The 23,859-nt window shown below is 42.9% G+C and overlaps 1 protein-coding gene across 1 annotated transcript in view; it reads right to left on the minus strand.

Moving 5' to 3' along the window:
* Positions 1–507: 507 nt before the first annotated feature.
* LOC311048623 (calmodulin-binding transcription activator 1-like) overlaps positions 508–23,859 on the minus strand; it is a gene marked incomplete at both ends in the record, with an annotated part of 139,224 nt that continues 115,872 nt past the window's right edge. Inside the window, 14 exon segments of the mRNA XM_084061887.1 lie at positions 508–540; positions 1,620–1,650; positions 2,492–2,563; positions 3,285–3,430; positions 3,987–4,055; positions 4,829–5,081; positions 5,701–5,861; positions 7,469–7,826; positions 8,356–8,668; positions 8,671–8,685; positions 9,507–9,780; positions 11,064–11,142; positions 12,165–12,349; positions 13,955–14,109. Of these exon segments, the coding sequence (XP_083918013.1) occupies positions 508–540; positions 1,620–1,650; positions 2,492–2,563; positions 3,285–3,430; positions 3,987–4,055; positions 4,829–5,081; positions 5,701–5,861; positions 7,469–7,826; positions 8,356–8,668; positions 8,671–8,685; positions 9,507–9,780; positions 11,064–11,142; positions 12,165–12,349; positions 13,955–14,109 (2,144 nt within the window).

Below are 23,859 nucleotides of genomic sequence, written 5' to 3' on the forward strand. Positions count from 1 at the left end.
GGGGGGCGGGGGGGGCTGTCTGTGGAGGAGTATTATAGTGGAGCTGAGGTTATGGAGCCAAGGTGTCTGGGCTCCAACCCAGCTGCCTGTCTGTCCGTCCGTCCGTCTGTCTGAGCTGCCGTGATGGACCCCTGTCCTCAGTCTGTCCGGGAAGAGTTCATTCCTCTTGGAAGAAGAGGGGAGAATATGTGTGCGAGAGAGAGAGAGAGAGAGAGATAGGGGGGAGGAGGGTGGGGGGGGGGGTAATACCGAATTTATGCTCCGTCATACAACAGTATCACAGAACGAATACAGCCGATCGATAAGCTCACAACGCGCTAGCGGATGCGACGTGTTCTGAGCTTATCGATCAGGTATTTTTGGCACGCGACACCATCGTGCGACAGAGCATAAAATGGGGCTGGGGGGGGGGGGGGGGGGTGGAGAGGAGGTGGGGGGAGGGAGGGAGGAGTGTAGTTTGCTCACAGGCTGAGGGGGCGGTGCTGTGTGGGGCCAGGGGGTGGGCTCTCACGACCCCTGACCTTTCTCTGCTCTCTGGCCCTGCCGGGAGAAACCAACACACACACGTCAGATACATTCAAATCAATCACGCAGTGTGTGTGTGTGTGTGTGTGTGTGTGTGTGTGTGTGTGTGTGTGTGTGTGTGTGTTTCTGTCTAGCAATTCTTTTAGTGGTCTTTTAGTGGCACACACACACACACACACACACACACACACACACACACACACACACACACACACACACACACACACACACACACACACACACACACACACACACACACACACACACACACACACTGTGGCCTAATGCATATCAAACTGGGGGTTGAAATGAAAAATTTTGAGAAACACTGCATTAACTGATGTACTCCGTGCATCTATTTTTACCTTTTATAGTGCAGCACTTTGGTAACCCTGCGTTTTTTTTTTAATGTGCTATATAAATAAAGTGGATTGGATTGGATCGTTTATCTACAAACTGCTATTATTAGGTTTCTGGGCAACAAGCAGGGCTACTCATGCCACACACACACTGTTTTTCTTCCCCAGCAATCAAGGCAAAACATAGCAAGAGGCCAAGCAAGACAGAGATGTCCTTCTGTGATGTCACTCAGAACATGCCCCGCCCCCAGGAAGGACTATGTCTGTCAGTCATGCACAGGAAGTATCAGTCCTCAGAGAGAGAGAGAGAGAGAGAGAGAGAGAGAGAGAGAGAGAGAGAGAGAGAAACAGACAGAGACAGACATATAGAGAGTGAGAGAGACAGAATGAGTGAGAGAGACAGAGAAACAGAGAGACATAATGAGAGACAGAGAGAGAGAGACAGAGAGGATCATGTAGGACGTCCTCTCTCGCCCTGCTTCAGCTGACATGCAAACAGGCATCAGCCAGTGGGGGAAGGGAGGAGAGAGGGAGGGAATACAAGAACACTCGCCCCAAAACACACGCTCGCCCTGGGTCAAATCCGCCGACCTCGGAACATTATTCCTAAACGTAACCTAAACGGGGCGAGAGAGCAGTTCGCGAAAAGAAAATGGGGGCGAGTGTGTTTTGGGGCCAGCGTTCCGGTTACCAGGAAGGAAGGGAGACAGAGAGAGAGAGAGAGAGAGGACTCACCCGTTTCAGAGGCCTATGGTCCATCAAGGGGCTTCACAGGAACAGCAAAACAACACCAACTATTAGCACACTTGTAGTGGGCGGAGGTGTGGCAGTGAGGTGTGGCATCATGTGTATATGTGGCGACTGTCTTTTGCACAGTTGGAAAAATAGCGGAACTAGACGATCTACTAAAGCTTGTAGGTCTGCTATTTCTGCAATATTCGTCGTACGATAAAGTATATAGGGTTTAAAGGTAGGGTAAGTGATATTGTTTTAGTTCAAATAAGTGTTAAATTGCTTAATATTCTATATTAGTAGTCATTGGTATAGAATGTTTGTTCAGTAACCGTAACAGGGGTCTCCGGAAAACCTTTTTGGGTAACGAGTAACCTAACACGTTAGTTTTGCAATTAGAGTACTCGGTTACTTAGTTACCTTTTCCAAAATAATGGACTCCAAAATAATGGTTACTTAGTTACATTTAAGAACAAATGTGTTGCCACAAAGGAAAAGGAAAATCCATCCGACACATTTGCAAGGTTTCCTGATCAATGAACAAGCTCGTCTCTGGCTTCAGCAGGAGAGAAATTGTGTCTGCTACTGACCAGCCACCCGGTCGGTCATCAAATTGGCTTAGGAAAAAAAAAACAGCAAAAACAAAAAAATGGAATTCAAGGCTTCATGGTGTGTGTAATTGATAGAAAATAAGTAATTGTTTGGGTGAACTACTCCTTTGACAAAAAATAAATCACTTTCCCCTACCTACTTTAAGCGGTGAACACGCAGGATTTTGTAGTGTGTGTGTGTGTGTGTGTGTGTGTGTGTGTGTGTGTGTGTGTGTGTGTGTGTGTGTGTGTGTGTGTTGCAGGTGTGTGTAGGGTAATGCCTACCTGTGGCGGCATCGCAGCAGGAACCTCAGGATCTTGCGGGCGGCCTGGTTCTGTTTCTTAGTGAGAAGACTGCTGTGGGAGACATGAGGTTGAGAAAGAAAGAGGTTTGTACTTATAAACAGAATTATAGATAGAATTATAGAGATTTATCTTCTCTGTCGGGTGGAAACCTCATATGTCCAAAACTGTTGATTTTCAGGATTCAAATTGAAAAGCATCAAAAATAGCAGATCTACAAGTTTGAAACACATCGCTTGTAGTTGTAGTATGATCAAGTAGGCCGCAGTGGTTCACAACCTGTGGGTCAGGTGCGGGTGCAGTGCAGGGGTCTTCAACAGGGGGTCCAGGACCCCTAGGGGGTCTTCAGAGTTACTACCAGGGGGGCGCGCCAAATCTTTGTGTGATAGGATTACATTTTACATTAACCACTTGAGCATCCTAGCATCCCTATAGACGAAAATAGCCCATCTACAAGCTCACAACGACTCACGCTGCGAGGCGTTGTGATCTTGTAGATCGGCTATTTTCAGCAAAGATGTTTTTTTGGGGGGATTAAGTGGTCAACTGTCTGAAAATGCACATTAACATGAATCCAACACAACACAACACTACACTACACAATGATAGTGTTGTTTAAAGCAAGTCTATGAAATCTATGAAAAAGTTTAATCTTCAACACAATTTTATAGCCTACAATATGTAGTGGGGGGTCCCTGGTCTGCTTCATCTCTCTCTCAGCTAAGGGGTCCTTGGCCTGAAAAAGGTTGCAGACCCCTGTGGTGTGGTGTACTACCTGAGGGAGTGCCTGTAGGAGCGGTAGTATTGCTGGATGAGGACCGCTGCTCTGCGACTCTGTTGGAACTTCCTCTGCTCGTGGAAACTCCGGAACCGGCTCTGGATCAGGATGGCAGCCAGGGTCATCCTCTTATAAAGTGCATACTGCAGGGACGACGAGAGAGGGATGTTAGAAAGGCTTAATAGATGCATCTATCTTGTTGTCCCACAAATCCTTTAAGAGGTCGGACGTAAGGCCATTCTGCTACAAAGCTCCATTTGATTGGAATAATCTTCCTCTATCTCTTAGATCCATAACATCCTTTTGTCGCTTCCTGGACTTCCCCATTATTCACATCTTGATACGATCTGTCTCTGCCTTCAGTTCCAGATCAGTGTGTTCCGATATTAGGTGCTACGGTTTCACAGTGTGCTCATGATTCAGCAATGTGATCATTATTCAGCACAGCCTGATCCAACCCTTACAACCCCTCCCGCTCGCTCAGATCAGCTAACACAGGGAAGCTGTCAGAAGCTTCCCTAAAACATCCCCGCCCCACACGTCCCAGACTCAGATTCTCCCTTCTGGCTCCCAAACTGTGGAACAAACTGCAGACCACCTCTTTAAACTCCACTTCAGCCCGTAACACTTGCCCTAGCCTTGACGACCCGACCTTGCAGTCTTATGCAAATGCCTAAATTGTAAATTGTGAAATTATACCTGTTTGTATCGCTTGTAACAGCGCTGGATCACCACTGCAATCTCTTTGCGTTGTTCCTGAATGGGTCCCTATAGAGAGAAACACATCAGCGCTTATGTCAACATGTTTGTTCTAGGACTCAAGGTGTGTATAGCTAGCATCTTGAGTACATTTAAAATAATTACAGTTTTTGGGTCATGCTTCATCTTGAGGAGCCTATTGGGTAATTACACAAAAGTCAGAGATATACTTGGCTGTGGCATCGTGTCACACAAGCCTATATATAACCAGTGGTGGAAGAAGCACTCAGATCTTTTGCTTACGGTATGTCAAATTAGCAATACCACAATGTAGAAATACAAAGTAAAAGGCCTGTATTCAAAGTTTTACTTGAGAAAAGGTGCAAACATTGTGGCATCAAAATAAACACGGAGAACCAAAAGAGAATCATTTTTGGAAAAGTGTTTAAAATGTGTAGATCGGTTATTTTTGAATAGACAAAGTGTAAAATAGGTAGCCTGGTAAACCATCCCGGTCGCGAGAATTGACATCATCAAGAAATAAATAGCCTACGAGAAAATAGCCGATCTACAAGCTCACAACGCCTGTGAGCTTGTAGAATTTTAAAAATGTTTGCCTCTTTCTTATAACATTTGACAATTTGTCCAATGTTTGACCAGTTTTTATAGTATAGTTTGTTGATTACTTTTGATGCAGTAATGGTCTTTTTTTTCTGTTCTTTCTTTTTTGAGGTATTGCAAAGGTGTTAAAAGTTCTTAAATTGTCACTTCACTGTCATCTGGACACATCATGTGGGGACCCACAGATTGAGAACCACTGTGACATAGGGTTTTTTCTCTACCTTGTGTTTTCTGAGGGAGTGCAGAGCGTGCCTGATGGTGTCATAGAGTTCTCTCTGCTCCGCCTCGGTCATGGCCAGACGGGAGGAGTCGGCTTTCCACCTCTCCTCTTTCATAGCTGCACAGAGGAAGGCGCTCCAGTCGGACAGGCTTTGCTTGGCCTGGGCGTCTCTCTCCAGGGCCTCGGACCCCCCGTGGAGAGGGTTTGGCCTGGTGCTGGGAGGAGGAGTGTGGGTCTTGGTGGAATACAGAAACCTGGGACAAAAAGATGAGCAACGTTTATTTTACAGGCATTATGAACAGCAGAAAGGAGTGAGTGGAAATTAAAGTGGCATGAAGTTTAATATCTATTATATAAGGTTCAAGTTGCTAGCATTTGCCTGTCTGTCCGCGGCGGGCCACGCAGATATGCACATCAACACTAATCGCCGTTGTTAGGTACCGACTTCTATCGTGTGAGACGTCAAAACAGAACTCGATCAGTGAGAGAGACAGAGACAGAGGGGGGGACAGAGGGGGAGGGGGGGTCAAACATCAGGCAAGGGGGAGGGAGAGGGAGAGGGAGAGAGCCTATTTCACCCACACAATAACCCCAGCCAATGCTGGGTACCGGTACCCAAATGCACTGAGGGAGAGGGGGAGTAAAAGGGGGGGAGAGGAATGGAGGGAGGTAGGGAGGGGGAGAGCCTATTTCACCCACACAATAACCCAGCCAATGCTGGGTACCAGCGGTACCCGAACAACATTGATCAACACACCGCAAAGTGACACATGGTCAGCGTAATAATAACCCGCCAGGCGAGCTGATGTTCCGCTGGTATACTATATATATATATAATGGCACAAACAACAAAGACATAATATATGGACTCACCTCTCCACCTCGCCGAGGTAGCCGGCTAGTGAGCTGACCATGCTGCTACTGATTCCCACGTTCTCCAGGGCCATTTCAGTCTCCATGGCAACCGAGGTCTCCTGTTTGATCCTGCCAGGTGAGGCGTCCATGATGTGATCGGCCAGCATGGTCAAGTCGGCCTGTATGCAGCGCAGAGAGGAGATAGGCGTTATCGTGACAGGATATAGTAGGTGTTATCGTGACAGGATATAGTAGGTGTTATCATGACAGGATATAGTAGGTGTTATCATGACAGGATATAGGCGTTATCACGGGTTAAAGCAAAATACAATCTCACCACTGAAAACACGTGTATGGCCAATTAAGTTCTATCAAAAAAAGGAAATAGCGCACGCACGCACGCACGCACGCACGCACGCACGCACGCACGCACGCACGCACGCACGCACGCACGCACGCACGCACGCACGCACGCACGCACGCACGCACGCACGCACACACACACACACACACACACACACACACACACACACACACACACACACACACACACACACACACACACACACACACAGTACATTCCATCCACACACAGTCTATATTTAGATACAGTAAAAAACCCATTCAGCTGAACGCCACTCATCTGAAATTGCCAGTCAGCCAAAACAGTTTGTTTCTTTGTTGTTTTGGGTTTTTTGAGGGGAGCCTCGCACACTTTATCAGCTAAAAAAGTGCTTCACAAAATGTGAAGCAAATGCACGCCGAAAACCTTCTGGCTCACCGTTCATGTCAGATATACGCTGACAGGACATTTTTAAGTGAGAATGATGATTTATTGAGGAAAGTTCTGGGTTTTATGTAACGGATAATAAATAAACATTTTTAATGGATCAGTCAATAGGCCTTTTGAATGCAATAGGATTGCTCCACCAGAGCACTTTGGAATTTAAAGTATTGTCAGTGTTATGTACATTCTTATTGCTGTACTCTTTACAGAAATAAATGATTTGCACTTATGCATCGGTCATCTGAACATGTCACATTCACGGCCCTCAATCCTGTGGGCTTCAAATAATCAAGACCCTACTCAGTGGTGTAAAGTAATTAAGTACATGTACTGAAGTACTGTACTTAAGTACAAATTTGAGGTATTTCTACTTTACTGGAGTATTTCCAATTTTCAAAAAATGTACTTCTACTCCACTACATACTTTTGTATTTTACTCAAGTCATTTCTGAATACCGGACATGTACTTGTAACAGCCTAATTCTACAATAGGGTATTGATACTTTTACTTAAGTAAAACATATGAGTACTTCTTCCATCACTGCTGTAATTAGAAGCCTGTCCTACAGTACCTGTAACCTCGCGTCACCAGACTTTCCACCGCGGAGGAAAGCCTGGTATTCGTTAAAATATCGCTAAAATCGCTAAAACTAGCCTATGATCCGGTTTAGAAAAAAGGAAAAAAGAATTGTGGTTCCGGTGGTTGGTCCCGGTTGGCGTCGCATTGGTTTTGTTCCCCACATAATGCGAAATTAATTAGTTTAGTCTCGCTGGTCGCGCTACAATTTAGAATACAAGATGGCAAACAGTTATTATACCAAAAGAAACGAAACGATTATACCACTAAACCAGTTTTAAACTAGGGGAATCATTTTGGAGGTGCACTGTGCTGGTGGTTCCGGTCGTTGGTTCCGGCCACCTGATGACATAAAGTTATTTCCGCTCCGACCGGATCAGAAACCCGAAAATGGTATTTATCCCAGGCTGAGGCTACAGTACCTGCAGGTCCTCTGCGTGCTCCTGATAGGTCAGCAGCTCTGCCTCCTCCCCCCTGTCGGACAGGACTCTCTGACGCAGGTGGATGGCCAGCCTCTCCTTCCCCAGGATCCTCCTGGCCAGGCTGCGGCGTCCCAAGGCCTGCCTCAGGCTCCACCTGGTGCCCCCACCTCCTCCTCCTCCGAGTCCGGACCCCCCGATCCTGGCCTGCAGGTTGGAGAGCGGAGTGGCGGGGAGCTGATGCCTCATGTTTGGGCTGTTTGAGGAGGCGAGAGGAGGCGGCGGCGGCGGCATGCTGCTCCGAAAGCTGGGGTTGTTGGAGGAGGACTCAATGTGCGGGGGGTTGGGCAGAAGAAGAGACCTGAGGGTATGGGGATATAGGACAACATTATCGATATTAGCGTTTATCGTGATAAAACAAAAATAAATCGCTCACAAAATCATATCGTGATCTATTACCATATAACCCATTCAATCCAGGAATGCATCTCTGTCATTTTAGACTTCTTTGGCTGTTCAAAAATAGCAGATATACAAGCTCATAGCGTGGCACCTAGTGCTGTGCTATGGGCTTGTAGATCTGCAATTTTTTTAAATTGTGAATAATTGTGTAAATATTTGAACATATATATTTGTAAAATGTTTTATTCCAGGGATCCCTCCCCCCCTTCGAAGCAAAGATTTGAGTTACAAATGTTCGCTTTAAAAATATAAATATATATATTCACCCTGGAATGTCAGTGTTTCAAATAAACGAAACACTGAGGATCAAAGCCGTTGTGCGGACTTCTATTCTTTTATACTGTCATTTTGTGTCCAGCACCAGCAAGGAACTGGATGTACGCAACCCACTTGTTTTGAACTAGTTTTCACATCGACCCATCCCATACCTGGGTGTGGTGGTGGTGGTAGGGTTTGTCGGGACGGAGTTGGGGAGGACAACAGAATTGACGGTGTTGGTGTTGGACCGGCCACCGGGGGCAGCAGAGTTGGCTAGTTGCTGCTGCTGCTGCTGCTGCTGCTGCTGCTGGGTGTCTGGGCTGGGCTTGAGTCTCTTGGCAGGAGGGGGTCCTCCTCCACCATGATCTCCCTGGCTGCTCTGGGGGTCCCGGTGTCCAGGCTGCTGCTGGCTCCAGCTCTGAGCGTTGTTGGCCTGATGGCCTGATGGCCTGGCTCTCCTCAGCTCTGGAGACACAGAGACCCTGGGTAAATAACCAGCACTAAGACAAAATTGGTATTTTTGACATTTTTCATTACCACAAGATGTTCTCTAGCGTATGATGTATTCATCTGTATAATACTGTATATTGTATACAGATATCCCACCTCTCCCGGAAGTTTCCCGGAAATTAGCGCCTGCTCCCGGACACCCGCGAGTGGTAATAAATCTCCCACAAATGCCGGATCCAGTCTTTCTAGAGCTAACCTACTAAATATATGAACATATATGCCAATATATGGCAACTATATGCAGAATATATGCTGCAGATATGCCATATTCAGGTTAATATATGTGCATATATGTGGATTTATAGGAAATATATGTGGCATATATATAACATACTGTATATGTGGAATATATAAAAAATAAATAGGTTCATATATTTTCTTGGCCGCCCTGAAATGATTTTTTCCAGGGTGGGATGTCTGGTATAATGACAATTGCATATGAGTTGTAATAAAATTCAATATAACCACGGCCAAAGGTGTTGGTTATTACGAGCCAACGGGTATCCATTTACATCAGTGGTTCTCAAACTTTTTAATGTCAGTGACCCCCATAACTTTGAAAGTACACACATAGAACCACATTGACTTAAAGATAATAAGATACGCAACTGATAGTAACAAACTGAGCAAGCCTGGAGACGCAAAGAACATATTGTTTGCTCAATATTTTAATCTCAGGTGGTGGTCCGTGGCTCAAATGCCGAATAAATAATGGACCTTGATATGAAAAGGGTTGAAAACCACTGGCTTACCAGGATAAAAAGAGATTTCTCTACTAATTACACCAGGCATTGTCATTCTTGAAGATCACCTGAGTTTGAGTTAGGAGTCGGGCTGTTGCTTAGGCCACTGGGCTGTGATTCGCCGCTCCACCTGTCAATCCAGGTGTCGGCGGCTGAGTTCTGTCCGTGAGCTGGAGAGGCCTGCTGCAGCTGCTCCAGGAGCTCAGCCAATCGGGTGTGGCCCCGGGAGCGAGCGATGTTGAGTGGCAGGCGGCCCAGCGAATCGGGAATGGCCAGAGCTCTGGGGTCCCACTGATAGAGCACCAGCGCCGCCTCGGTGTGGCCCAGTGCACACGCCCACATCTGGAGAGAGAGAGCGAGGGGGAAAACGCAGGTCACACACACACACACACACACACACACACACACACATGCATGGACGGTGGTGGAAAAGGATTTTTTCCTTAAAGAGGTGGTGCCATGGTTTTGCACTTTTTCTGTTTTTCATGTGTCTATGAAGTTGATAGAACTTTATTAAGCCCCCTGGTGGTGTTTTATGTCTTCTCTGACTACTTTGAGTTTCTTCCTGGAGGCTGAAACCTTGAGGGTCAACCGTGCCAATAGAAAAACAGCGCTTTAGTGACATAGTGAAAACAAACCCTCCCCCTCATTATCATAACACAGCAGGTGTGGGCATGAGGAGGAGGAGGGACTAGGACAGGTGGGTGTTGCTAAGGTGGTGGAGGAGGTGCTAAGGTGAGAACCAGGTATACTTAATGAACTGGAGGCGTGTCCACATAAAAACATCATTTTAACACTTTCTGTTTTTTTTTGAAAAAAATCTTCCTCCTAGTATAACCATAATACCTGATGATTATGTTTTGGGGGGGGGGGGATCACTGAAAATCACGGCACCCCGTCTTTAAATAAAAGTATCAATACTATAATGTAGAAATACTCTGTTACAAGTAAAAGTCCAGTAATCCAAAATTTACTTGAGTCAAAGTTCAAAAGTATTGGCATCAAAATACACTTACTCATTAGGGCGGAATGTCCCATTTCACAAGTTTTCAAATGTATAAATGTATAAAAATCCTTTGAAAATAGCAGATCTACAAGCTTGTAGATCTGCTATTTTCAAATAGCCGGAGTATACTGTATATATAGGGCTGAAGTGGTTAATGTGTGTTTTGTAATATTAATCAAAATCTACAAAGTAACTAGTAACTTAAGCTTTCAAATAATTGCAGTGGATTAAAAGTACTATATTTTCCTCTGAGATGTAGTGGAGTAGAAGTCAAAGTATTGAAAATTTGAAATACTCAAGTGCAGTAAAAGTAATACCTCACATTTGTACTACTTAGTTACTTTCCACCACTGTGCACGGACACAGCGAAACACAATAGGCACGCGTGCATGCACGCACACACACACAAACGCCCGTAAACACACATGCACACGTGTGCGCATTCACTCAGACACGCACACGCACGCACGCACGCACGCACGCACACACACACACACACACACACACACACACACACACATACACATACACATACACACACACACACACACACACACACACACACACACACACACACACACACACACACACACACACACACACACACACGATCACTTACCAGTGGGGTGCAGGAGAAGTGGTCCACGTTAAGTGGGTCGACTTCTAGCTCCAGGTCTATACTGTCAGCATGCTTAGTGCTAAAGAACACAACAATGAGAGTCAGTACAGCCAAGAGAGCCTTTATGTTCAAAGCTCCTTCTGATTAGAATAACATACTGTACCTGCAAATATGTGTTCCATTTCATCTTTTAATCTCTTTATAAATGTGCTGTTTTCTTATTTTGACAGTATATGTACATGTTTATAATTAATGAATAACTATAACATTAACATGAATATTTAACCTTTAATAATAACCACAAATATACTGTATACTATCATGACATTCATCTTTCAGATCTTGATATGTGTGAGTGTACTATGTGTACACTCACACATAGACTAAATATAGACTAAGACTAAATATATTGACAATTTCGTCAACAAATAAAAACAAGACTAAAATGTTAGTGAGGGACTAGTGGAGAAGAGATCCAGTAGAACTAAAAGCCAAGTAATTTTATGTTTGGTTGCGCTCGGGTGTTGCGCTCTGAAAATAGCAGATCTACAAGCTCTACAAGCAGCATGCAACCAAGTGTAAAATCAGCCATTACGACGCCATCAAGGCACCGCCAACATACATTTTAGTCGACTAAAATCTTATGATATTTAGTCGACTAAAACTTTGATATTTGGTCGACTAAAACTAGACTAACAGTAATACATTTCAGATGACTAAAATATGACTAAAAACTAAACCGATTTCATTCAAAAGACTATGACTAAAACTAAATAAAAATGTGTTGGTTCTTACCGCTAGTGATGTCGTTCATGATCGATTCGTTCAAAATAACTAGTTCATTGCCGTGGACGTGAACAAGCTTGTTCACTTCCTGAAAATGTTACGCTATCATTCATGCCCCCCATCCCCTCCCCCCCCGTACACAGGACGGGAGGGCGGGCCGTACCGTACACGTGACGTAATAATAACGCTCCCGCGATGGTATTTTTCACTAGAAAATAGCGCTACTGAACGAGAACGTGAACGAATCATTGCCGTGAACGTGAACGAAATCGTTCGTTCACTGAAATGAACGTTTTTTTCCCCATCACTACTTACCGCCAGCGAATGAGCGTCTGAATGAGCCCGGCGTAGCCCTGAGCCGCCGCCAGGTGCAGCAAGGTCATCCCCCGGGAGCTCTTGGTGTGGACCAGCTGATTGGACGACACCCAGCACGGCTGTGACATCATCTTCTCACACACCACCACCACACGACCCTCGAATGAACCCTGCTCAGGGGAGAGCTGCATGGGGAGAGAGAGAGGAGGAACAAAGGACGGATTTAAAAACCTCTCTGTGCGTGTGTGTGTGTGTGTGCGTGCGTGCGTGCGTGCGTGCGTGCGTGCGTGCGTGCGTGCGTGCGTGCGTGCGTGTGAGTGTGTGTGTGTGTGTGTGCGTGTGTGTGTCAGTGGTGGAAGAAGTACTCAGCTATTTTACTTAAATAAAAGTACCAATACCACAATATAAAAAAAGGACACTGTTACAAGTAAAAGGCCTGTGTTCAAAATGTTACTTGAGTAAAAGTACAAAAGTATTGGCATCAAAATGTACTTAAAGTACCAAAAGTAAAAGTACAAAAATGTTTGGAACAAGCTGTCGCAATGCGACGCGTTGTGAGCTTGTAGATCGTCTATTTTGAAATAGCCTATAAGTAAAAGTATAGACAATTGGAAATACTCCTGTAAAGTAAAAGTAACTCAAAATTGTACTGTACAGTACTTGAGTAAATGTACTTAGTTACATTACACCACTGGGGGAGAGGAACAAAGGACGGATTTAAAAACCCTGTGTGCGTGTGTGTCAGTGTGTGTGTGTGTGTGTGTGTGTGTGTGTGTGTGTGTGTGTGTGTGTGTGTGTGTGTGTGTGTGTGTGTGTGTGTGTGTGTGTGTGTGTAACCAGCTAGCGTTCAAAAGCCCCTCAAATTATTCCATAGTGTATTTTTAGATGTGAGCTATAGTACATGACATGGGTGCAGAAATACTCAGGGCAGGTTTCCTCATGTCGTTTCAAAGCATGGGACGGATCAAGTAGGCCTATGCAGGTTTGGAAAATTGACTTTCATTGCAGTGACGGAAGAAGTATACTCACATGTTTTACTTTAAGTAAAGGTATCAATACTGCAATGTAGATTTACTCTGTACGACCATATCATGGCCTTCCAAACAGTGTTGATTTCGTCGACTAAAACTATGACGAAAACTAAATAAAAACTGAGCTATGATGACTAAAACTAAGACCAAATATACTGACAATTTCGTCAACAAATAAAAACTAGACTAAAATGTTAGGGAGGGACTAGTGGAGAAGAGATCCAGTAGAACTACAGTAAGATAAGTCATCATGGGTGTGCGAGGGTGTCACAGACCGAAAATAGCTGATCTACAAGTTCGTTGTGAGCTTGTAGATCGGCTATTTTCGGCATGCAGCTAAGTGCAAATTAGCAATTTCGATGGCATCACTGCCCGCCCCCCAAAAAATGTAGTTGACTAAATCAACAGTAGATTTAGTCGACAAACATGTTATATTATTTAGTCAACTAAAACTAGACTACAAGTAAAACAATTCAGATGACTTAAATTTATTTAAAAAATACTTTTATGCTGCGTTCACACGGGCAGATACAAAGATACAAAAATACACCGCATATTTGTCGCTCTATCGCTTTGTACGGTCGTTGGCGTCATCAAGTGCTGCGTATCTTTGCATCTTTTGTAGCAGCTACAAACGTCGGATGTATCTTTGTATCTTCATGTCGCTGGCTTCCATTGACAATGAATGGTAGACTGTATCTTTGTATCTGCCTGTGTGAACGCAGCATAATGACTAAAACAAAATGAACACATGCTCACCTGAGGCTGGTGATCACTGGCCCCTCCCCCCTCCACTCCCCCTCCTCCGCCCTTGCTCGCTATGGTTTCTGAGCTGGGGTTCTGGTTGCTTATCTCGGCCATCCTCTGCTCCATCTGCTCCAGGCGCTCCAGGATGGACATCCTGAACTGGGTATCTGTGGGACAGACACACAGGGAGGGAGGGAGGGAGAGAGGGACACGCAGAGCCGTGAGATATATGGGCCTGACTCCCCCCCACACGCACACACAATACAGCACACACACACAAGCACACACATGCGCGCATACACATACTCACACACACGCCCGCCGCGCACTCACACCAAGATCAACGGGACCACGATGGAAATAAGCTTTTAGCTTTCTTGTGTCTATCCTTTTGCTCTGTTCAAATCAATCAATCAATCAATAATCAATCAATCAATCAGTCGAAAAGGCACACATGTTGACAAGGGGAGGATATGAGTTACGATTCTGTCCCTATGGGGACATAACTCGCTCTACGGTGACTCTCATGGGTCAAGTGTTTGAACAGTTTTCACATTTTTAACATATCTTCTCTTCTGGGGGTGTGGTCCCTGGCACAAAATATTTTCAGATGGGGGGGGGGTCCGTGGCCAAATATACTAAAGCAGGGGTCTTCAATGTTTTCAGGCCAAGGACCCCCTAGCTGAGAGAGAGATGAAGCAGGGACCCCCTCTATATTGTATAAAATTGATTATTAAACCATCTTTTTTTAACTTAGTCTGCTCTTTTTTCCCCTCTACACCTATACCTCTTTGCCAAGAATAGCCGATCTACAAGCTCACACTGAGCTTGTAGATCTGCTATTTTTGGCTAAAGTTCTCCTCAGAAATGCGATGCTATTGGTTAATGTAAAAAATATCATATCACACAAAGATTTGGCGGCCCCCCTGCAGTAACTCTGAGGACCCCCTAGGGGTCCCGGACCCCCTGTTGAAGACCCCTATACTAAAGCATAACAATTTGGAGAGTCCTTGGAACTAAAAAGTTTGAGAAACATACTGCTGTGTGACATGTTGCTATAAAGTTTGGCATGTTTGTGAAGGTTAGACAGGTTAGTTATGAACATGTGTCTTTGTTTCAGTGCTGCTGCAGTGTTGCTGCAGTGTACATTATGTCATCCCACCTGCTGCGCTCTCACTCTTATAGTCTCTATCATTTCTCTCTGCCTGTTTTTCACTCCCCCCATTTCTCTCTCTTTCTCTCCCTCTCTCTCCCTCCCTCTCTCTCTCCCTCTCTCTGATGTGCTACAAAATGAGCCAAGAGGGAGGAGCCGTAACGCTGTCACAACAGCTCCTCCCCTTTCGGACGGCCAATTAGAAGGGAGTAAGGCCGACTCTTCTGTGTCATGTGACGGAGGAGTCCATCTGAACAAACGGGGGGGGGGGGGACAAAGTCTATACAGTCGGCATGGTGGTACATGCCACCAGCTCAACATTCATTTCTCCAACGCCCCAAAAACATGGTGTTAAAAAAGGGGGGGGGGGGGGGGGGGGGGCAGAGTGGGGGGGTAATTCAACATTTTGTCGCTGTCGGGTGTAAACCTTTTATGTGCAAAACTGTTACTTTTAAGGGAATGGAAAAAGGAACCAATGGATTCAATGAGGTTATTATTTAGTCACAATCACTTTTCTTAAAAAAACATTTTTTTTTCCTAAGTGATCCTGGGCGCTACACTCCCCCCACCAGCCTAGGGAGCCCAGGGCTGAGCTCATGCCTCTTTCAATGCATGAGAGCCAACTGACCTTCTTGTCACCTGACAGGGGGGAGTTTCCCCGGTATAGGAAGTAGTGCATGGAAGGAACACGTTATTCCAACCAGTTCCTTTCCCCTCCATCAGGCGCCCCCCCGGCTGTCTTGGGGGAGGCGGTATAGCAACTAGGATTACTGCATGTTTTTGTGAGGGTATTAACTACCCTGAGAGACATGGGGAGAACATGCAAACTCCACACAGAGCAGGCCCTTTCGTCAACCCCACCTAGGGTATGGGCGTTGATGTTGTTAATACTTTTCATTGGTTCTATATATATATTATACAACCCACAGACACACTTAACCACTTTCACCTTTCTTTTTTTAAGATAGCAAAATTAGCAGAAAGCTCACACGGCTATATTCACTACTTTTGCATGACACTCTTGTACAACAAAGTAGGGCATTCATTTACGGGGGAAAAAAAGTGAAAAAGTTGAATTATGGAGGTTGAATGGAAACAAGGTTTCTGCCAGACAGCAGTGATTTGCTACCTGGAGCTTGTTTTTTACGACTCTTTATCGTGGAAAGTTTACGCCCGTACTTGTTTAGTTAGAGTGTATTTCAGGATGGATCTCCACAACCGTGGTGCTGCTCGTATTTCATGATAGTTAATAAAACAATTTGTCACTTGGCTGATTTCTCTTGTTTACAAATCTACAAAGATTTAGTAACACACTCACGATTTTGTCTTGGAAACAAAGAACAAAATGAGATAGCTACCAAGTCAAGTGAACCTTCATTATCTGAGCGACTCTGTGTTTTCAAGTGGATTGTAGTTCATTCAGCCCAATGAACTATAGTGATAGATTAAGTGTCATTTAACCCAATTCAATCCGGAAACGCATCTCTGTCATTTTAGATTTCTTTGGCTATTCAAAAATAGCAGGTATACAAGCTCATAGCGCGGCTGTAGATCTGCTATTTTTGAAAAATCATGAACATTTTTGCAAATCTTTGAATATGTATTTGAATATGTACAAATGTCTTCTAAATCTTAACCGTAAAAAAAAAAAAACGATATCAGTGTTTTTTTCATGTCAAGGACCTCCAAAATTATATGTATTTAGCTGCCGACCACCCCATTTCAAAATAGTTTGTAATAGGGACCCCCAGAAGCAACGATTTTAGTAAAAAAAAATCCCTTTAAAAATATATATATATTCAAATATTTGCACAAATGTTCAAGATTTCAAGTTCATAGCGCGCAAGTTCATATGAGCTTGTATATCTGCTATTTTTGAATAGCCAAAGTATAAAATATGGATAAAGTGGTTACACAGATGCGTTCCCGGTTTGAATGGGTTAAAGCATCTAAACAAATATGTTCATTTTTAAACTTGCTAATGTTTTCAGTGAACCCAAAACCAGCATCTTCTGGAATTCTTTATTTTGAGCTCCATCCAAATCCCAGTATAAAACACTACAACAAATGAATCACTTTTTATGAAAGATATAATCTCTCAAGAACAGATTCTGCTCTCCGCTTGAATCTGTCGGGGGGTTCGTCATATCGCGTACGCACTGGCCTACAAGTGGGCGTGCCTTCAGATCAGGAAGCAGGCCGCGCTTTACCCAATCAAATGTGGTGGCCGGGATTTACGTGTGTGCCGATCCTTCCCCACTAGAAACAAACCAGCAGACAAAACCACGGAAAGATATTCACATTTTAACTTACTCTTTCATCATAGAAACAAGTGGGCTTATAACCAAAACGATCCATGTTCCCTGGGAGAAGTGGTGTTAGTGTTCCGTGTAGAAATATTGTTAGTGGGAATGAAAACATAGTCGCACCACCGGAAGTGAAAGGCTGAAAGCAGACCAAAACCCCGGTTTCCTTGCGCACGGGTGCTCATTTAGCTCCCCCCAGAGCTAAGTGAAAGAGTAAAAAACAGCAGAGGGTGCTGTTTTTCCTTTTTTATTTGGCGATGGGTTCCCAGATTGTGAAAGCTATAACGTTTATGGACTAGTATCCATGAACTCTCTTTGTTAAGGTACTGTGAGCATATTTTTCTTTGTTTTTTTTCAACTCAAAAACACACCAAACCAACTGTGTAAACAAATATATATTCAAATCAACTGGTCAGTATAGTCTAAGATTACAATTACAATTTAGGAATTTATAGCAGACGCTCCTCTTAGCCAGAGCGACTCAAACAAGCGGGATTTCTGAAAATAAGCAGAGCAAGCAGCTCTAGTCAATAAACAGAAGATAAACATACCAGGTAAACAAGGTGTAGGCTATGTATGTGTCCTACAGTGGTGGAAAAAGTACTCAGATATTTTACTGAAGTAAAAGTAGCAATACCACAAAATAAAAATACTCTGTTACAAGTAAAAGGCCTGTGTTCAAAATGTCACTTGAGTAAAAGTACAAAAGTATTGGTATCAAAATAGACTTAAAGTACCAAAAGTAAAAGTACTAAAATGTTTGAAAATAGCAAATCTGCAAGCTCACAACGCGACGCGATGCAACGCATTGTGAGCTTGTAGATCTGCTATTTTCAAATAGCCTATGTATAAAATAGGGCTAAAGTGGTTAATGTATGTTTTATAATATAATAATTTATATCTGCAAAGTAACTAGTAACTAAAGTTTTCAAATAATTGTAGTGGAGTTAAAGTACAATATTTGCCTCTGAGATGTAGTGGAGTAGAAGTAAAAGTATTGAAAATTGGAAATACCTCAAAATTGTACTTAAGTTCAATACTTGAGTAGACTCGTAGTGTGAAAAGTGCAATCGGTTTAGTGGCCTTTGTAGTTAAAACAATACACTGAAAAGTATTTGAATGAATATGAGAATTCAAATCCACTGGCACTCAGTATAATGAATTGCCATCAGGGGAGGTTCACTTGGCCTGCATAAGCACAGATAAACTGCAGCAGCACGTGGTCTATTGTCTAGTCGTGCACAAGAGGGAAAATGTTGTCCCCAAACTTTTTTACAAATGGTCTTTCTCAATGTCTAAATAAAGTGTGGGGGTATAAATAGTGAAAGAAAAAACAAAATAGTAAGGAGTGTTTTGGGGAACCTGCAGGCAGTGTTGTAAAGTAAGTCAAATTGTGAGGTATATTTTACTTTACTGGAGTATTTCCAGTAGTAGTACTCAAGTAAACTTTGAATAACAGACTTTTACTTGTAACAGAGTATTTCTACATTTTCGTATAGATACTTCTACTTAAATAAATGTTGATAGTACTTCTTCCACCACTACACACACACACACACACACACACACACACACACACACACACACACACACACACACACACACACACACACACACACACACACACACACACACACACACACACACACACACACACACACACACACCACACACACACACACACACACACACACACACACACACACACACACACACACACACACACACACTTATTCAGTCCATGTAAACCAACATCAGCTTGGGACTTGTTCAAACACACAGCCCACTCTTTACTGTTTCCATGGAACTAATGTCTTGCCAGCACATGGTCCCTCAGCTCTGCATTGTTCTTGTTCTTTTTTAAGGTTAAAGGGTTATTTCACTTTCAAGCATGTTTGGGGTCATTTTAATTTTATTTTATTTTTATGTGAACACCCCAGACAGTTTTTAAGTTGCTTCATTGAGTATTTAGATATTTGATATTAATTTCAACAGACACGCCCCCTTCCTATACAAATTGTAACTTCAAACTCCATTTTAACCATGTTAGATTAATTGAAAACACCCTTCATTGGTTCTGGTGACTGATATTGTCCTTCTAATACTAATATGTGAGGGGGCCGTGTTTTTTCACTAACGTTTTTCATTTATTTTTTTGTAATTCTTTTGGGAAAATGAAAACAATCCTCACGTATTAGAAGGACAATATATCAGTCACCAGAACCAAGGATGGGTGTTTTCAATTAATCTAACATGGTTAAAATGGAGTTTGAAGTTACAAAAGGCAGGGGGCGTGTCTGCTAAAATGAATATCAGATATCTAAATACTGAATCAAGAAACTCAAAAACTGTCTGGGGTGTTCACAAAAGCCCAAGTAGGTGTCAAAATTACCCCAAGCATTAAAAGTGAAATATCCCTTTATTAATCATGATATTTTACAATATTTTACAAACTTCTCAACCATATAACTAGGTCAGATCACATGGCGAAACTTGTTGCTGCTATATTGGCCTAAAAAGTAAGTGCTCAATTTTCTAACATATAAAGCCAGTCACCCATCTAAATCAATTAAATGAATGAATCCCAGCAGTGAGTGGGCTGAACATTAAGCCCAGATCGAGGTCTGTGTAGCTGTAAGTACTGTACTTAAGTACAATTTTGAGGTATTTTTTACTTTGCTGGAGTACTTCCAATTTTCAGTACTTTTACTTCTACTCCACTACATCGCAAAGGCAAATAGGCCTACTGTACTTTTATTCCACTATAATTATTTGAAAACTTTAGTTACAAGTTACTTTGTAGATTTTGATTATTATTACAAAACCACTATATAGTATACCTTGGCAAAAAAAGCTTTGAAAATAGCCAATCTATACAAGCTTATAACGCCTCGCAAAGCCAGGCGTTGTAGATTGTAGATTTTTATACGTTTAGATGTAGATGAAGATTTTTTTACATTTGAAAACTTGTGAAATGGGACATTCTGCATAATGAGTACTTTTACTTTTGATACTTTAAGTACATTTTGATGCCAATACTTTTGAACTTTTACTCAAATCGATTTTGAATACCGATCATGTACTTAAACAGAGTGTTTCTACAATAGGGTTTTGATACTTTTACTTAAGTAAAACAATCTGAGTTGGCAGGGAGCTGTCCACTCCTCGTGGTGCTGAACATGAACACGTTAAAGCGACAACACACAAAGGCTACGGTGTAAAACCACCATAAAGCAGGAGGTGCATCGTTCATTTCCACAACCAGCAAACATATACACGAAATAAATACGAAAACACAAAGAACACAAATAGAATAGCCTACATGTTTACGTCTAAAGACTTTTTCTTTTGTCTCTGAGACATTACCCAGCGTGCCAAACAATGATAATATAATAAGCCTGTTGTTTTTGTATTTGTTGCATACGGTTTTTTTTCCTTCAGAAAATCGATGCAGACTAATAGCTTACTATAGTGTCTCACAGCCGAATTCTAAACACCAAGTTTTTTTACTCGACAAAATATTCGATCACGCGATCCTCACAACAACAACAACTGGCTACAAACTCACTGACACAATGTGTCGAGAGACAAACAATAGACACTTAGAATCCACACTTATATCACCGCGCATCTCTCAACCAAACCAACGAAACAATTTAGCAACAAAAACAACACAAAGCCACGAGAAAATCTACCGAATACACAGTGTGTTTTACTCCTAGCGATTCGTAGAAAGCGAAAATAGAAAAGCGCTTTTTTTTACGCACCCCAAAACCACGAGTTTCTTTCTTTCTTTCTTTCTCTCTGCCTGTCTGGCGCTTTGAGTCTTTGTTTTATTCTGGCTTCAGTTCAACAACCCGCTGATCGCTGTTATAGTTTGAGTTGCTTCATGCATTCAGCTATTAGAGCAAAAAAATACAGAACAAAGTGACGAGAAAAGACACCGGAGAGAGAGAGAGAGAGAGAGAGAGAGAGAGAGAGAGAGAGAGAGAGAGAGAGAGAGAGAGAGAGAGAAAGAGAGCGCGAGCGAGCGCGAGACACAGACACACACACACACACACACACACACACACACACACACACACACACACACACACACACACACACACACACACACACACACAGAGAGAGAGAGAGAGGTTAAGAGAGAGAGAGAGAGAGAGAGAGAGAGAGAGAGAGAGAGAGGGGGGGGGCGGGGGGCGGGGTAAGGTTTCTCCTCCATTATATTAGCTCAGTCAGTCTAACAGATCTTAGTCTAGTCTTTAAATCCAGCGCCACACAGTGAGCCGCAGGTGGCTCTAGTCGGGTCGTCATCGATACAAAATGAATACAGTCAGTGATACAATGTCTCGATGAATTGAATACACATGCAGGACCCCAATGGAAACAAACAAGCCATAGTGCTTTCTTGGGTTTAAATCCTTTTAGCATCCTTTTGTATGGAACTGTACTTTCTGTACATCTTTAATGCAAACTGTTAATAAAGTAGGCTATTCAATCAATTACAGAGAGAGAGACAGAATACATGTTGCAATATTATCTAGGCGTCACTCTCTCTCTCAAATGAAATCCTTTCAGTTGAAGTCATTTTATATTTTATATCTCCACAACATGACACACGGCTTAAGGTTTTCTTTTTTATATAGGCCTACTTGTGCTGCTTTACGTGTCCAACAAAAGAACAACCCGGGATCCAGAACCAAACACAAAGCACATCAGAGCGCAAGACCAAAGTCCACACACACACACACACACACACACACACACACACACACACACACACACACACACACACACACACACAGCGTGCGTGTTTCTTCTGTGCCATAATGCCATTGCCACAGTGTCCTTGCGTTCCGCTCCGCAGAGCACAGAGCTCTCTGCACATGTCTAGTGTTGTAGCCGCATTGTCGCATTGCGCAACACACAGAGAGCGAGAGAGAGAGAGAGAGAGAGAGAGAGAGAGAGAGAGAGAGAGAGACGGGGGCGACCATGGACTAACCCAGGACATTATACTGTATTGTGTATATAGAGCCTGTTCCTGTGCAGAGAGGTTGCTGTATATACATCTGCAACAACAACCCCCCACCCACCCATATTCTTTTTTTCTTTTTTTTTTTGCATCAAATCTCCTGAATTGAAGAAAAATTGATAATTCAGCTCAGGATTTCATTTTTTTTAAAGAAGCATGGTAGCAGAGACAACATTATTCTCACTGTCTGTCAGAAAAGTCAGAACAATTTTTTTTGTAGTATTATTATAATCCGATCAGTGGTTCTCAAAGTGGGGTCCGGTGACCCCCACGGGTCCTTGAGAAGGGTCCGCACCCAGCAAAACTAGTTAATAGCATCAAAATCACTTTAAACCTATATATTGGCTGTTTAAAAATTTACAAGTTGAAGATCTACAAGCTCACAATGCCTGGTCGTTGTGAGCTTGAAGATCAACTATTTAAAAAAAGTCTTGAAAAAAATTAAACATTTTAGCAACATCTTTTAGGGGGGTCCCCTCCTGGCACAAACTATTTTCAGATGGGGGTCTGCGGCCAATACTGGGGGGTCTTTGACGTGATGAGAAAAAGTTTGAGAACCACCAGCATAGTCAATCTATTTCCCACACACAGACATTGGTGGAAAGTAACTAAGTACATGAGAAATGTTTACTACACTGGAGTGTTTCCAATTGTCAATACTGTTACTTCTACTCCATATCTCAGAGGCAAATATTGTACTTTTACTCCACTAACATTATTTGCATGTTTTTATTTGTATTTAATTAATTAATATTAATTATAGTTACTTTGTAGACTTGTATTATTATTACAACCACTTCAGCCCTATGTATACTGTATACTTAAGCTGTACTTGTGCTATTTTCAAAATATTTTTTAAACATTTTGAACTTGTGAAATGGGGACATTCTGCACAATGAGTACTTTTACTTTTTGTACTTTAAGTACATTGTGATGCCAACACTTTTGCACTTTTACTCAAGGTCATTTTGAATACAGAATTTTTACTTGTACCAGAGTATATCTACATTGCAGTATTGATACTTTTACTCAAGTAAAGAATGTGAGTAGGCTACTACTTCCATCACTGGGAGCTGTCCACTCCTCGTGGTGCTGAACATGAACATGTTAAAGCGACAACACACAAGTACTTAAGTAAAAACATGTGAGAATTCTTCCATCACTGTAAACAAGCCACTACAATACCGGCAGGGACATGAAGTACCTCTCCGTCTGGTTTATCAGCAGCAGTAGATTAGCTCAAGACTATGATCATGTTAAATACCACAGGATAGATAGCGAGAGAGACATGCATTTTCTCTGACATTTAGAGAGACTCAGGGTAATCAGATTGACACTCAGTGGCACAGCTTTTGCAAAAGCCAATATTCAAAGTAAAGGCTTTGCGAGACAACTTGCGGTTCAAAATGTCCTGGGGAGAAAAATA

This window comes from Gymnoscopelus microlampas (assembly GCF_963454915.1).
Source record: "Gymnoscopelus microlampas genome assembly, chromosome: 7".
In the NCBI taxonomy this organism is placed as follows: domain Eukaryota; kingdom Metazoa; phylum Chordata; class Actinopteri; order Myctophiformes; family Myctophidae; genus Gymnoscopelus; species Gymnoscopelus microlampas.